Raw genomic sequence first — 14,950 nt, 5'->3', positions numbered from 1 at the left:
TGCTCTTTCTTGGTTCATTGATATTTTTTTTTGTTCTTTGGTGCTACAAAACCATACTTCAAAATTAGTAATAAATCAAAGTCCATTTTGAAGAATACCTCCATTTTTATTTTCTAAATCGCGAACTCTCCCTTGAACTTAGGTTGGTATATGCTCGGTCTAACCATCTCTTGTGCTTCGATCGACGGTATGTTGTCTAACATTATTTTACAGATCTGACCTGATCGGTCGACCGAACGTAGGGATCGATCGATCGAACCTTGATGATGTGACACAGATTTGATCGAGCCGAAGCAGAGAAGGAAACCAGGCTGATTGGTCGACCAAATGTGGAGATCGATCAACCGAACAATCATCACATTAAAAGCGCATTAAGTGCGAATCTCGATGAATAGAGAAGGACCACAGTTCGGCCGACCGAACAGGGCGATCGGTCGACCGAACCATTAAACATCATTAATGCCCGAGGATCGAATTTCAGTGAAGAAGGTAGGGAGTGGGTTCGGTCGACCAATAATTAATGGTCAACATCATTAATTCCTCATTAATGCTTTGCGCATTTTGTCGCCCGTACCTCCAGGCACCTAGAACCCATCCGGTCGCCTAAAATCCCCTAACTCTGGCCAACTTTTGATTTCATATTCCTACATTACAGAGTTAGTACAAACAAGTACAATATAATATTTAAGCAGAATTTTGATAGTCTGACGATTGTCTGGTCTCGACTTTTAAATTTCCAATGAAATCCTAGATTAAACTAACACATACAATTCCCTTTTCAGGAACGCGTTCTAATCCACTCTTCTCAGAAGAGATTGCATGATTTGTCAAACATCTAGTTCTTCAAACCTTTTTGGACTTCTTGATCGGCGTCCGATCCTCCAACCCTAGGACTTCCTCCTTTGTCTGGTCCTCCAGACCCATTGATATGCTAGACGTCTAGTCTTCCAAATCCGTCTAGACTTCCTGCCTGGTGTACTCGATCTGCTAAGTCTTCTACTTAGTATCTGGTCCAGCTAACCTATTAATATTTTTCCTTTGTCTATTATCTATTAGGATTTTTCTCTTACCCAGTGTCACTAGGATTTTTTTTATAGAGCCACCTACATATTTAATCAACTTTCATTAGATCACAATGCCCCTCCACTTTAAACCTTTACCGATTATTCAAAATACAAATTTAATTATTTAATACTTTCAGTATAACAAATATTACTCCAACATATTTTATTTTTCATTAAAACATATTGATCAATCTAATAGTTACTACATATTTATATTGGAAAGGGGAGGGGAATAAGATCTTGAAAGCCCTTAAACCAAACTCGCATAAGGTAACCTATTACAAAGCCATAGAAGAAATATTTATTTTTAAAATATTAAATTTTTTGTTATAATTTTTCTGGTTTTTTTGGGAATAATTCCCATGAAACAAATGTTAGAAAAAAAAATTAAGATTAAAATAAAGAAAAGACAAAATTATAAAGACATGAATAATTTGAAAAAAAATGTTTTTATTATATTTATTCTCTCAGTTACTTATTTTTCATTTTCCATCAAATAAATTAGTATTTAAGTAAATACTTACTCAAAATAAAAAATACGATATAATTTAAAAATATTCTATAAACAAAATTTACTATATTCTAATTGATTTTGTTTCCTGGACCAACCCAACCCAACCCAATCAAACCAAACCCAACGAAACCCAACTCGATCGGTTCAGTTTGGCTAAAAGAAAGGAGAACTAGGGAAGCAGAGGAACGAACGCTCTCTCCCACTTCGCCGCGGCCTGCCGTCGAGCGTCGAAGCCTTTTTCTCCGGCACGCACGACAGCTGCCGTCGCCTTCGCTCGCCTCCTCAGGGTCCGGTACGTGATACCTTTTGATAATCGATCACAATCTAGCTGACTCATTTCCAGCCCTAATCACCGTCTGTCGGAGATGATTCTCCCTTCGCTCTTTTGTAGATCTACATCGGCGGCTGTGTTGCCTTGGTCGACCTCTTCTTTGCCGCGAACCCAGTCGCAGAATCGATGGTCAGTATTGCACCTGTTCCTTCTTGCTTGAGATTGTAATTTTTATTAAATGGATTTTACTACGCATATATAAGTTTGGGTATCGCGAAGCCTAAAGGGGATAGCTGAGAAGCGAAAAGATGATTTTTCCCCCCTGAATTTTTATTCACCCTACAGGTTTAAATATGATTAGCCTCAACTGGGGATGCTCAGTTTGTCTTTGAATTTGTAGGTGTATCCTTTTGATGAACATGTTGCTAAGAAAATGAACTTGCTGAAGGAACATAGTCTGTTAATTAATTCAAGTTTCATTGTTATCATATGGTAACCTTTTATCACTATCAAGCCGTAGTTTACAACAACAACAACAACAACCAAGCCTTTTCCCACTAGGTGGGGTCGGCTGTATGAATCCTTTTACGCCATTGAGCTCTATCTCCTATTATATCATCATCTATATTTAAATAAATTTTATCTTGTTTTATTGTTGCTAACCAAGTCTTTTTTGGTCTTCCTCTTCCTCGTTTGATATGCATGTTTATCATAGTTTCACATCGCCTAACTGGAGCATTTATTGGTCGTCTAAGTACATGTCCGTACCATCTTAAACGTGTCTCTCGGAGTTTTTCCTCAATAGATGCAACTCCGACTTTCTCTCTAATGCTCTCATTTCTTATTTTGTCCATCTTCGTATGCCCACACATCCACCTTAACATCCTCATCTCTGCAACTCTCATCTTCTGCTCGTGTGCTCGAGTCATAGCCCAACATTCAGCTCCATATAACATAGCAGGTCTAACTGCGGTTTTATAGAACTTACCTTTAAGTTTAAGAGGTACTTTACGGTCACATAAAACACTCGACGCTCCCCTCCATTTCACTCATCCTGCTTGTATTCTATGTAAGACATCTCTCTCAATCCCTCCATCATTTTGTAAAAATGATCCTAAATATTTAAATCGCTCGGTTCCAGGCAACTCGTCCTCTCCTATCTTAACAATTGTTTCATTACTTCTAATATTGCTAAACTTAAATTCCATATATTCTGTCTTTAATCTACTAAGCTTAAAACCTTTCCCTTCTAGTGTTTCCCTCCAAGATTCTAGCTTAGCATTTACTCCTTCACGTGTCTCATCTACCAAAATAATATCATCTGCAAACAACATGCACCACGGTACTGTGTCTTGAATGTGCGCAGTGAGTTCGTCCATAATTAGTGTAAAAAGATAGGGACTTAGAGCTGATCCTTGATGTAACCCTATCTTTATTGGAAATGCTTCAGTTACTCCGCCTGAAGTCTTTACTCTGGTCGTTACATCCTCATACATATCCTTAATTAGTTCAATATATGTTACGCTAACACCTCTCTTTTCTAAAATTCGCCATATAATTTCTCTTGGAACTCTATCATACGTTTTTTCTAAGTCAATGAATACCATGTGTAGATCTTGTTTTTGCTCCCGATATTTTTCAATTAATTGTCTAAGAAGATGTATAGCTTCTATTGTCGACCTTCCAGGCATGAACCCAAATTGATTTTCATCAAGCCGTAGTTTACAGATTTATAAAAAATCTAGGTAACGTGAAATAATATAGTGCTCATAACTGCGAGAGAAAATTTATTGGTTCTACCTCTTCGATATGGGTTTGTTGATGACATACTTATTTCTCTGGCAAGGCAAACATCTGTTGTGTTCTTGCGTTGGAATTAATTTGGAATATTTTGTAATGTTTACCGAGACTTTGATGTTCATCACTTTTCTTTAGATGCGTCCACATTTATAAAATTTCATCATTGTTTTATGATAGTTAAGACTTGACATCTACAAGTCGAATTCATTGAATTTACCTGTAATGTGTGCAGGCTAGCCTTGCAGATTCATTCTTGGCTGATCTTGATGAGTTATCTGACAATGAAGCCCATCTTGTGAGTTGATCTGTGCTTTCATTCTCTCTTTTGTCGGCCATTGCTGATGGATATTTTCTATCAGGATGATGAGGATCTTGATGCTGCAGCTATGGAAGAAGATACTGAAGGTGACATGCCGGACATTGAATCTCTTAATTATGATGATCTTGATAGTGTTTCAAAGTTGCAAAAGACACAAAGATACAATGATATCATGCAGGTCAGAGTCAAGCTCCTAATACCTTTTTCTATTGCCATCTAATTGAACTCCTTAAATTCTTTGAATATGTTTCCGATAATGACCCAATAATATCATGTTTTCATGGATTTACTTTATGATTATACTTTTCTTTTTCTTGTTTCTTATTTCTCCTGGGGCTATCATATGCAATTCCTCGAGTGATTGTCTTTGTTAAATATATACTTATTTTTCATTTATCTTTCCCTTATTTCTAATCCAAACAAATAAATCTAGTAATTTGCCTATTAGGAACTGTCTACATAGTTCTGTTACGGATCCTGGTTTTAGTTTTTTTTTCCTTGAGTCATTCTTTTAGGTTTATTATGGTGAAGTGAATATGGACTGACTAGGATTAAATGTTATGCCTTTTTTTTCCTTTTATCTTTCTTTTAATTTCAGAAAGTGGACAATGCACTAGAGAAAGGAACAGATATTTCTAGTGCTGGTATAGTGTTGGAGGATGATCCTGAGTACCAACTCATTGTTGACTGTAATGCTTTATCTGTGGATATTGAAAATGAGATTCTTATAATTCACAACTTTATTCGAGACAAATACCGACCAAAGTTTCCAGAGCTCGAGTCCCTTGTTCATCATCCAATTGATTATGCTCGTGTTGTTAAGAAGATTGGAAATGAAGTGGACTTAACCCTTGTTGATTTGGAGGGTCTTCTACCTTCAGCTATTATTATGGTTATTTCTGTGACAGCATCAACCACAAGCGGGAAGCCTCTTTCCAAAGAGAATCTGAATAAAACAATTGATGCATGTGATAGAGCCCTTGCTCTTGACCTTGCAAAAAAGAAAGTACTTGATTTTGTTGAGAGTAGAATGGGCTATATTGCACCAAATCTTTCAGCAATTATTGGAAGTGCAGTTGCAGCTAAACTTATGGGCATTGCTGGTGGTTTGTCTGCATTAGCAAAAATGCCTGCTTGTAATGTTCAGCTTCTTGGGGCAAAGAAAAAGACACTTGCTGGATTTTCCACTGCAACCTCTCAATTCCGTGTAGGTTATCTTGAGCAAGCTGAGATTTTCCAAAGCACCCCTCCTTCTCTTAGAACTCGTGCTTGCCGGCTATTGGCATCAAAATCAACTCTAGCTGCAAGAGTAGATTCTACTAGAGGGGATCCAACAGGAAAAGCTGGAAGAAACTTGCGAGATGAAATCCTTAAAAAGATTGAAAAATGGCAGGAACCACCCCCTGCTAAGCAACCAAAACCTCTTCCAGTTCCAGATTCTGAGCCCAAAAAGAAGAGAGGTGGCCGTCGGTTGAGGAAAATGAAAGAAAGGTTGTATTTTCACACAAAAGTACTTGGAAAAGTAAATACCCCCTTTTCATGTTTAATATTGGAAGGTACACATACTAAAATTTCATGTATATTTGACAGATATGCAGTGACAGATATGATGAAGCTGGCAAATAGGATGCAATTTGGAGTCCCAGAAGAGAGCTCTTTAGGTGAGTAGACAAGTGATATTCTTTTCTGATGATTGCTGTTTACTCTCTCTCTCTCTCTCTATATATATATGTATTTTAAATGGTTGTATTAGGCAACTTAGAATGCCAGTCTGTGGTTTAATGCTTGATATGTGAGTTGGATCTCATTTGTTTTAGTTTTGACATGATGTTGCAGTGCTCATGCAAAATATCAATACATTGTTTGACAATTTTAAGGGCTTTGTAAGTTGTTGCAGTTGTCTATTGCCAAATGCCAACTTCATCTATAACATGTACATGTTTCCATTAATGTTGGCTTTGGTGCCATATGTTGCTACAAAGCTCAATTTTTAACTCATTAGCTTCCAAATGAGTGCTGTTGTTGTCAGTGATGAACTTTTCTGTTTTAAGGTTCAAGGTCCTCCTAATTTTCTGAACATTTATTTTCTCTTGCATAATTTTATTATGATAATGCAGCTGACTATCTATCTTAGATCATTAAAATAATTATTAGTTCATACTTGAATATATTCGTACGTTGAACTTCATTTACTATTGTCAGATCATTGGCAATATGGTAGAGAGAGAGGAACTGATTTGTTCTAGATATGTTTTCTGGGCATATCACACAAGACTTTCTTATTGTTTTGGTTGATTATCCTCAGGTGATGGCTTGGGTGAAGGATATGGTATGCTTGGACAGGCAGGAAGTGGAAAGTTACGTGTGTCAATAGGGCAGAGCAAACTTGCAGCTAAAGCTGCTAAAAGGTACATCCGATCATTCCTTGATCATTTTGTTCATCAAATTTCTTTTTTAATTTTATTTTGTACTGTACTCTGATGATGTGCAATAACATATGTTTTACCAATGCTATTGTTTGTATAACAGTCGAACTTGGCTGGTCCTGATATGGATCATTTGAATTGGATTGAGTTCCGCAAATCTTAACCCCATTTTGGCAGATACCTCATACACCTGTTTAAGAGATTATTGGAAAATTGAAAATATGGTTGAAAGTGCAAAGGCTATTGGTCGATGCTGAACAGATTCAGTAAGGATTAACATTATTTTAAATCAATTGTTTGATTGCCGATCTTGTCTGTAATGTGAAGAGAGATGGAGAACCTGAAGAAACAATGAGGAGGTTCTCAGCCCACTGAGGATATTCTCTCTGTTGCTCCTTGCTGGAGCTACTTGGATTGTAGTGATAGATGTCAGCTTTGGGACAAGAAAGAGCACTTAGAGGAGGAAGAGAAGATCATTTCAGGAGAAAGAGAGGATAAGAGAGAAGGGAGAAATGGTTCAGGCATTCTTGAAGCATCAAGAACTCGATGAGGAGTAAGCTTTTTGTTATTGCCTGGACTCGAGAGTTGGCATTATGTTTGAGGCTTGAGGAGGGCTGCTTCACGAGGAGGAAACTTAAGTAAATAATTAAAATCTTGCTATAACAACTTAATTGATAATATGTGAATTAGGTAATCATTATATGATATAGGTAAAGCTTATCACATGAAAGAAAAATGATTAATCAGACTGGGTAACGTCGAGCCTGAGGTGATTGGCCCGGTCTCATGGAAGTTTTCCACTGGCCATTAGGGTAAATCAGGAAGCACTTGTGGTGGGTGGCCTAGAAGCCTAGCATCCCTTAGTTGCAAGGCCTATTTGGAGGAAAATCCCTATAAATAAATCGTAGTTGGGAATCGAACTGTGGACGCCTGGGAGATAATTGAGCGCTCCTACTGATGCACCATAGTCTCGGGGGCGTAAAACTTATCACATGAGGTATTAGATAGGGTGGACATTTATAACCGGAAACTGATAGATCAAATTGCACAAAACAAATTCAAACAAAAAAAATTGTTTTATTGGTTTGACTTTGGTTTGCATGCTAGGTAAAATTGTTGGTTTCGCTTTGCTTGGTTTGAACTTATGCAAAATGTTAAAACTGGAGTAAAATATTAAGATTTCATATGTATATATTAGAAAAATTAGTATGTTAACTACCATGGTTATTTTGTGATTTACTTTTTATGTTTTATGATCATCATAAACCTTAAATTATAATACTTCTTATTTCTAAATCTCAATATAAGACTCTTTTCAATCAATTGGTTGACCTAGGTTCAAGGAGAAGCAATATGGAAGCGGTGGGGCAACATCTGGATTGACATCAAGTCTAGCATTCACACCTGTGCAAGTGAGTGCATATACTTGGATCTTTGTTAAATTTTTATCTTTGTAGAGAACTCCATTTTTTCATTTTCAACATTAATAATACCAGTCTACATAGATCAAGTTCCCTACCTGGATTGCATATGTTGTATAAATATCACTCTATATTTTAATTATGCAACAAATTTGTAATTTCATACATCAACAAATCATGTCCTTTTTAGTCATTTGTTTTTTGATTGCTCTTTCATCTTTATTTATCAAATATACTTAACTATCTATCAGTTTTGCTCTGGGGTTTTACCATATATGACATTGTTTTTCCCACAGTTGAATTTTTCATTGTTTTTCTTTTCATTGCTGCAAAAGCTACATAAACTAAACCTTTGAGCATTATGGTTCTTCCAAAAGGGTTAGCTTTTAGAAAATATTTAGATTTGCAAGTGATTGTCCATTATTGCACGAACAACTCAAGTTATAGTGTCTATATGTAATCAAGGTATTAAAAGGCACTTCCAAGCGGTAGGCGGTCGGCATATTGCCCTTGGAGGAGGCTTAGGTAGGACTAGGCGGTCGACATTAGAATATGATTAAAATAAGGCCATGCACTTAAAGTTGCAATTATAAATTCAAAAATAGAATAAGAGAATAGTGGTAAAAAAAGGAAAAAATAAGACACAAATATGAAAAAAAAAATATTTTAGGGCTGAGAACAAATATTGAAAAATTAAGAATATATTAGCCAAAAAAAACAAGAGAAGATGAACAAATCTAAAAATGAGAAGGAAGAAATACTGGATGAAAAATACTGAAAATGGATGGGAAATGATCAATGGAGGGTGATGAGAGAGTCTGGGGTCCGTTGAAATAGAAGGCTCAGGTGAAATGGAGTTGTCGGACCTAGCTAGTAATAGTTAGGATAATTTCTTTTAACAAATGAACCCATTACTTACAAATTCACTTTTTTAATGCTAAACCCACCCAGATAGCTAGGTACTTCGCATGGGCGTCTAGGCAGTTTGCCTAGGCCAACTTTTAGATGCCCTGCTTACTAGAGGCTACCTGCCATCTAGGCAAATCGGTCCCTGGTCTATTGCGCTTAGGCATCCACCTTGGGTGCTTTTTGAAAACAATATACATAATCTTGATAGAAAATCCAATTTGTTCCAGCCTTGTAGAATTCAGGGCTATAATTTAGGTGTTATAATGTGGAATAACTGTTTAAATAACTACAGAATCTTTAGCATAATGAATTCAGAATTCTTTGGATAGCACATACTAAGTTATTGTTGCAAATGCCACCTCAGTTAGTTATGTGAGTAGTTCTCTTCATAGCTTGGTTCTCATGTGCAATTCAACTGGCTTTCCCTTTTTCTTTTCGCACTGCTAGTTGTTTTTTTGCACCGAAGTAATTTATGTATCATGATGCTACCTTCGCACCATCGTGTCGGAAAGTTATAGTTGACTTTCTTTGTGTTGTGGTTGGATAGATATGTTGCCACTCTGAGAATAGCGCAATTAACAAGATGCAACTTTTACTATGTTTTTTGACAACTCTTGAAGTTATCTTTCAAATATCTTATATTTAGTCAGGACTTCTGCTTTAGGATTAATAAGTTGTCCGACTCTTATCATCAATATCACTTGGAATAAATTTCCGTAACTAGAAATTACGGAAAAAAGCACTATATACATCCCATAAATTAGGAAAAAATGTTTTTTTATTTAGCTGCAAAGATCATTGTCGTCTTGTCTCAGAAGTTTGAGATTGTTTGCACTTGTAAGTTAAATTGAGACTCATTTGTCCAAACCTTGAATCAGAGAACCTCTTTTTGATTGACTATTGAATCCTTGTGAAAAGGGTAAGGAATCAAATGAAATTCACTAAAAATGCTTTAGGTACACTTGTTAATATACTAAGATTCATTTCGGCAATGCACATGTGTAATGAGCAAATCCAGTTGATGTCTTTATCTTGATTCTTTGATTACAGAGTACTTTGGGAATGATTTTTGTGGTGTTCCGATCAAATTGCTGGAAGGATATTGTTTTCATGGTCCAAACTAATAATATCTTTTATGTCGTAACAAATGTGCGACCTTACTAACTAGTTGGTATCAATAAGCAATCAAAGAATTAGTTGCCGTTTGGAAATTGGCTGCATACATTAACAAAGAATTAGCAATCTTCATACATCTTACCTTTGAGCTCTTCGGTTAACAAGGTCTTCCCTAACTTCTGACTTGAGCAGGAAAGGCTAGAATTTTTATTTGTATTTTTCTTTATACCAAACTAGTCAGTGTTTTTTCAATTATTGCTACACTAGCAACAGCCAAACTTACCAATAGTTACCGTATCCAACAGGGAATAGAACTTACGAACCCGCAAGCACTTGGGAATCAGCTCGGCAGTGGCACTCAAAGCACCTACTTCTCGGAGACAGGAACATTCTCAAAGATCATCAAGAGGGCATAGTATTTGTACCCCCAGTTGTTTTGCAAGAATTGCTATTATTCCGGTGAGTTGTAATCCTATTGTGTTCTAAGTATAGCTTATTTAGAACTCTCAAATTTGTGATGGTTCATTGCCAAATCCCTGTATTATTCTGGTGGTGAACTAGACTGGACATCAAACTGCCCTTGCCCTGCATCGATATAATGTTCTGTTAGATCACTTATGACAGAGTTTTGACTCCCCTCGATACTTTAGAATGTCATGATGCCTGTAAAATATTCTGAAAGTGATACTGAGTTGGCTGAATTTAGGTGATCTATCATAGACAATACAAACTCATGGTGGCAGTATTCTTCTTATGACAGTTTTTCTTTTCTTCTTATCGCATCAAGCCCGGGACCTATAACAGTCACTCAACATGATAGGGATACTAATTATCATAGCTCAATCATTTTATCATTTTTTTTTTCTTTGCTCTAACAATCAATCGTATCTTCCTCGACATATAAATATGCAAAACCAAGGGGCCTGAATGCATAACCTCCCATCTCTCCTAGCCTCTCTTCCCCAGCCGCCTCTGCGTCAGCATATAAAGCCAGAGCTCGTTCCAGACGTCCACCGGCCCCGGCAAACACCAGTGCACGCAGTCATGCCTCATCTCCACCCTCTCCTCCGGCCGGTGCCCGTACACGTCTGGATGGCCGTCCGGCCGCAACGCCATCGCCCTCGTCGCGTCCAGCACCCACATCTCCCGCCTCCCCTTCCGCTTCTCCCTCTTCGCCTTCCAGAACTCCTCCACCTGCGCCCGGTACATCTCCAGCTCCATCCTCTCCAGCCGCCACCGCGCCTCCGGCTGGCTCCGCACGCAGTGCCCGCCGGCGTTCCACTGCCCGCCCTCGAAGTGCGACGGCGAGAACGTGCGCAGGAACACGGCCCCCTGGTACCACCGCAGGGAGTCCAGCGCCGACCGGAACGCCGCCCGGTTGGCCTCGTAGAGGCTGAGGCGGGGGAGACTGGCGGTGGCCGGACTCCAGCAGTAGTTGCAGCGGGCGAAGGGCTCGCTGTTCTTGAAGTAGACGGAGGGGCGGGTCCACCAGGTGCCGGAGGAGAGGATGAGGTAGTCGAAGGCCGCGAGGTGGGGGCCCGCCCACTCGTCCACCTCGTCCAGGAAGATGTTGGTGTATCCGCCGCCGGCAGCGGCGGCGTCCCCTTTGACCAGGAACGGCGTCCAGAAAATGGCCACCGTGAAGTTGTAGTCGCCGTAGAGGAGCTGCCGGTTCTCCCGGTCGCCCGTTCTTGATATGTCCTCCGGATAAGCCACCTGCCAGTAAAATACCTCTTAATTAAATATTTAAATTAAATTACCCTCAGATATTGAAATTATTATTTTGATCCTATAATTTTTTCGGCATTTCAAAATGATCATTTTATACTTCACAGTTTCAATTTATTATTGAAATATTCCTATATTGTCAATGTTTGTTAACTCCATAATGCAAGTTGATTTAGTTGGCACCCCACAAATTAAAGATTTTTTGAAAAATAATTTTTGGATTTACAAATAAATACAAGTTTCACAACTTGTTTTAAAGTTAAAAACCTATAAAGATAAACTGTATCTTAAATTTTAGCCGTCACTTGATTTGCAAATTAGTTTATGGTCATTCTATGATCATGTCAAGTTTGAAGGCACAATTTCGATCATTTTTTCAAGTCACTAACTCGTATTAAAGCGAACCGATATGCAAATCAACTTGTGGTCGAAATTTAATATACGAACTTATTTAGATTTCTATGGTTAACACCAACCAACTTATAGCTAAAAGTAGAGAGATTCATTGCAAATTGTTTTAGGCTCCTTGCTTTCTATAACAAGTTTTAACACGAGTTTACGGCTCTAAAAACATTTCTAAACATTTTTTAAAAAATCATTAAGAATAGACATTCTTCTACCATAATTAAAACAACGCAAGCTGTCGAATTACCTAATAACAAATTTTAGGAAACTAAGCCGTTGGGGATTATATAGCTTTAACTCGCTTTTTTAAGAGTACTTTTTACTCTAAAAATATTTCTAAAAATAAAAATTTTATTGAGATTTAGCATTGTTCTACCATTAAATAACAAATTTTAAGAAGCTAGTCGTAATATGCATGCGATGTTTCCGTAACAAATCAAAACTATAGGGGCTACAATGTAAATTCTGAAATTCTATGGAGTTTTTAGAAAGTAAACTCTTAAATGATTGAGAAATTGATAAACTATTAAACACTTTAACAAGATGCCCAGTTTATTAATTGGAGAATGAAATAATTTTCCACGGGAAATAGTTTTTAATTTATTGCATTTATTTTTTTTTTGAAAATTTTTAAAATTAGAGGTGAAATTCATGGCATTTAAGTAATTTTTTAGGAAAGAAAATTTGTATTTTCGTGAATAATTTGATCGAATAATTAATTTTTAAGAATAATAATAATAATAAAAAGAAGAAGAGCAGGAGAGGTGTTCGACGGAATGCTCACCGACGACAGGAGGCAGAGCAGCGACTGCATGTGGTTCCTGGCTAGGGAGTCGCCTACGAACGCCACCGCCTTCCCCCTCACGAGCTCGAGGAACCACCGCGGGTCGAACCGCGGCAGCTCGCAGCCGTCAGGCCGCCACCGCCACCGGAGGAACTCCGAGTCCGGCCGGCCGTACTTGGCGCAGTTCTGGTGCTCCTGGATCATGCCGCAGCTCGCGTTGGTGTAGTAGTAGTCTCCGGCCGTTTCGTCGCGTACCCATTCGCCTGTGAATATGTCGCAATCCTTCTCCGCCGTGTAAGTTGCACCGGTATCGGCGGCGTTAATGGCGGAGTTGACGGGCGAGAGAGGATGGAGAGGGAGAGGAAGAAGGACGACGAAGAGGAGTGAAGGGGAGGGGGAGGGGGAGGAGGGAGGAATGGTGGTCGAGGAGGAATAGAAGGTGAATTGGAAGAGAAAATGGCGGTAAGAGAGGTGGACGATGGTGAGGAGGGAGAGGAGGAGGGCGAAGACGGAGAGGAGGTTGTGGAAAGGCCTGATGAGATAGATTCTCACCGGTAGAAGCCTCGCCATGGCACGAGGCTTCATGGTGGAGGGCAATTGAAGGAGAACATGGAAGAAGAAGGAAGAAGAGGATGGTGGAAATGAAAATTAATATATTTGAAACAGCAGAGTTAATTTTGTTTTATTTTTTCCTTTTTTAGATTTTTAATCTTTGATTAAAAGAGGTTTAATTAGATCAACACACAACTAATCTTGGTAGGTGATACGTGTATTAAATACGGACCCTCGGTTGACATGGAAGATAAAGTCAAGATAGGGTGACAGTCTAATTAGTAAAAGAAAAGTGATAGTCAAAAGGACACCCTTGAAAAGGGCCTAGGCTCTAGCCTAGTACTTATATAGGTTTCCCAATTCAAGGACAACATGCCTAATGGTTAGTCGTATTTGAGGGACAAAAGCACTACAACACTTTGTGCGTCCGATTGCTCACTATTCGTCCGGGACAAAGAGGAGATGGACTGGTCTAAAGAACAATCGCCAGAAAGAATTGGTCGGGTCTTTTTGAGGGGCTCAACTCCTCACTCTCCAGAAGCAAGCATCCCTGCATATGGCTGAACAGTCATAAAATCACCTGGACCTAAGGAACTCATTTCTCTACTATTTCACTCAAGTCTCCAGCGCCACACAACATATATTCAGACGACCTTAAAGACAGAGAAATTTTACAGAAAGAAGTGACTCCATTATACATTGATCTACCGCTAGATTAAGTGATCGGTCGGCTAAACTTTCGGCCAGGACGTATCCAGGGGATAACATTGTCAGAAAATCTTAACAATTTGTCAGAAAATAATATCCATTTGTCAAAGAATATTCCTCCATGAGGACACAGGCCTTTAATGGAACCCTCCTCAAAGATGATTATGCTTTTCTTTAGTTGACACCTTATGACAATATATTACTTCAACCGTCTCATTAATGACGTCAGTTACAAAAATAGTGCACATGAGTAATAAAAGATTCCTCAGACCATGGCTATATGCCTTCCAAAATGTATATATTCCGTTACTCGACAACTTCTGATACCTAATATTCTCTGCGGAGGTTATAGAGGTGATGTATAAACAGGTGAAAATCTTACTTTTGCAAAATAATCTTTATAAAGCTTATGTTTAAAACAGTGTTTTAACTTTACAAGCTTATTGTCGCAAATTACAATAATTGGATCTAGCTTTAAAGGTTGATTTGAAAATTAAACTTCACCTTATTTTGAAAATCTGGATTTTACAAACTTAGACTTGAAAAATAAATTTTAATTAGTTTCGAAATGTAAATTTAACAAACTTAGTATTGAAAAATCTCGATCAGTTTTGAAAAATAGAATTAGATTTGAAATTTTTTATCTGGAAACTTACGTTTTGTTAATCTACTTTTGAATACTAGCTTCTATAAAGTAAAATTTTAAATTAGATTTTACAAACTAAGGTTTTGAAAATTGATTTTTGAAAATTTTAAACCTTGAAATTTTGATTTTAAACAGAAACTTACTTTGAAAATTTAATCTTAAAATTATTCAAAATGTACAAAAATACTAAGTTATGTTGCTAAATTAGCTATTTTCAAAACTTAGTTATTTTACAAAAGTTAAGAAACAAAAGCCTCCTATAGTTTTTTATTCTGTACTGTTGAATG

At 37.8% G+C, this 14,950-nt stretch overlaps 2 protein-coding genes across 2 annotated transcripts; one reads left to right on the top strand and one right to left on the bottom strand.

Moving 5' to 3' along the window:
- Positions 1-1,711: 1,711 nt before the first annotated feature.
- LOC122034226 (U4/U6 small nuclear ribonucleoprotein Prp31 homolog) lies at positions 1,712-10,566 on the top strand. Its single transcript, XM_042593375.1, has 9 exons — positions 1,712-1,870; positions 1,970-2,038; positions 3,882-3,944; positions 4,009-4,146; positions 4,567-5,459; positions 5,559-5,629; positions 6,274-6,376; positions 7,731-7,806; positions 10,146-10,566. Exons 2-9 carry the CDS (start codon positions 2,036-2,038, stop codon positions 10,254-10,256), a joined length of 1,458 nt encoding a protein of 485 aa, XP_042449309.1. The 5' UTR covers positions 1,712-1,870; positions 1,970-2,035; the 3' UTR covers positions 10,257-10,566.
- A 146-nt stretch (positions 10,567-10,712) lies between these two features.
- On the bottom strand, positions 10,713-13,327 carry LOC122033825 (protein trichome birefringence-like 19). The gene is made up of 2 exons (XM_042592989.1): positions 12,758-13,327; positions 10,713-11,556 (listed from the first exon to the last, which is right to left on the bottom strand). The coding sequence occupies exons 1-2, from the start codon at positions 13,325-13,327 to the stop codon at positions 10,789-10,791; spliced, it is 1,338 nt and encodes a 445-aa protein (XP_042448923.1). The 3' UTR covers positions 10,713-10,788.
- Positions 13,328-14,950: the final 1,623 nt, after the last annotated feature.

The sequence above is a fragment of the Zingiber officinale genome, chromosome 11B (assembly GCF_018446385.1).
Source record: "Zingiber officinale cultivar Zhangliang chromosome 11B, Zo_v1.1, whole genome shotgun sequence".
Lineage (NCBI taxonomy): Eukaryota > Viridiplantae > Streptophyta > Magnoliopsida > Zingiberales > Zingiberaceae > Zingiber > Zingiber officinale.
This window is presented reverse-complemented; position numbering and strand designations above follow the sequence as displayed.

What these genes read in the sequence shown, in the direction of transcription:
- LOC122034226 (XM_042593375.1), top strand. An exon ending in GATACAATGATATCATGCAG is followed by an intron (nt 4,147 to 4,566) that starts GTCAGAGTCAAG and finishes TTTTAATTTCAG; the next exon opens with AAAGTGGACAATGCACTAGA. An exon ending in TTGAGGAAAATGAAAGAAAG is followed by an intron (nt 5,460 to 5,558) that starts GTTGTATTTTCA and finishes TATATTTGACAG; the next exon opens with ATATGCAGTGACAGATATGA.
- LOC122033825 (XM_042592989.1), bottom strand. Translation starts at nt 13,327, where the DNA reads ATGGCGAGGCTTCTACCGGTGAGAATCTATCTCATCAGGCCTTTCCAC. An exon ending in TGCTCTGCCTCCTGTCGTCG is followed by an intron (nt 11,557 to 12,757) that starts GTGAGCATTCCG and finishes TTTTACTGGCAG; the next exon opens with GTGGCTTATCCGGAGGACAT.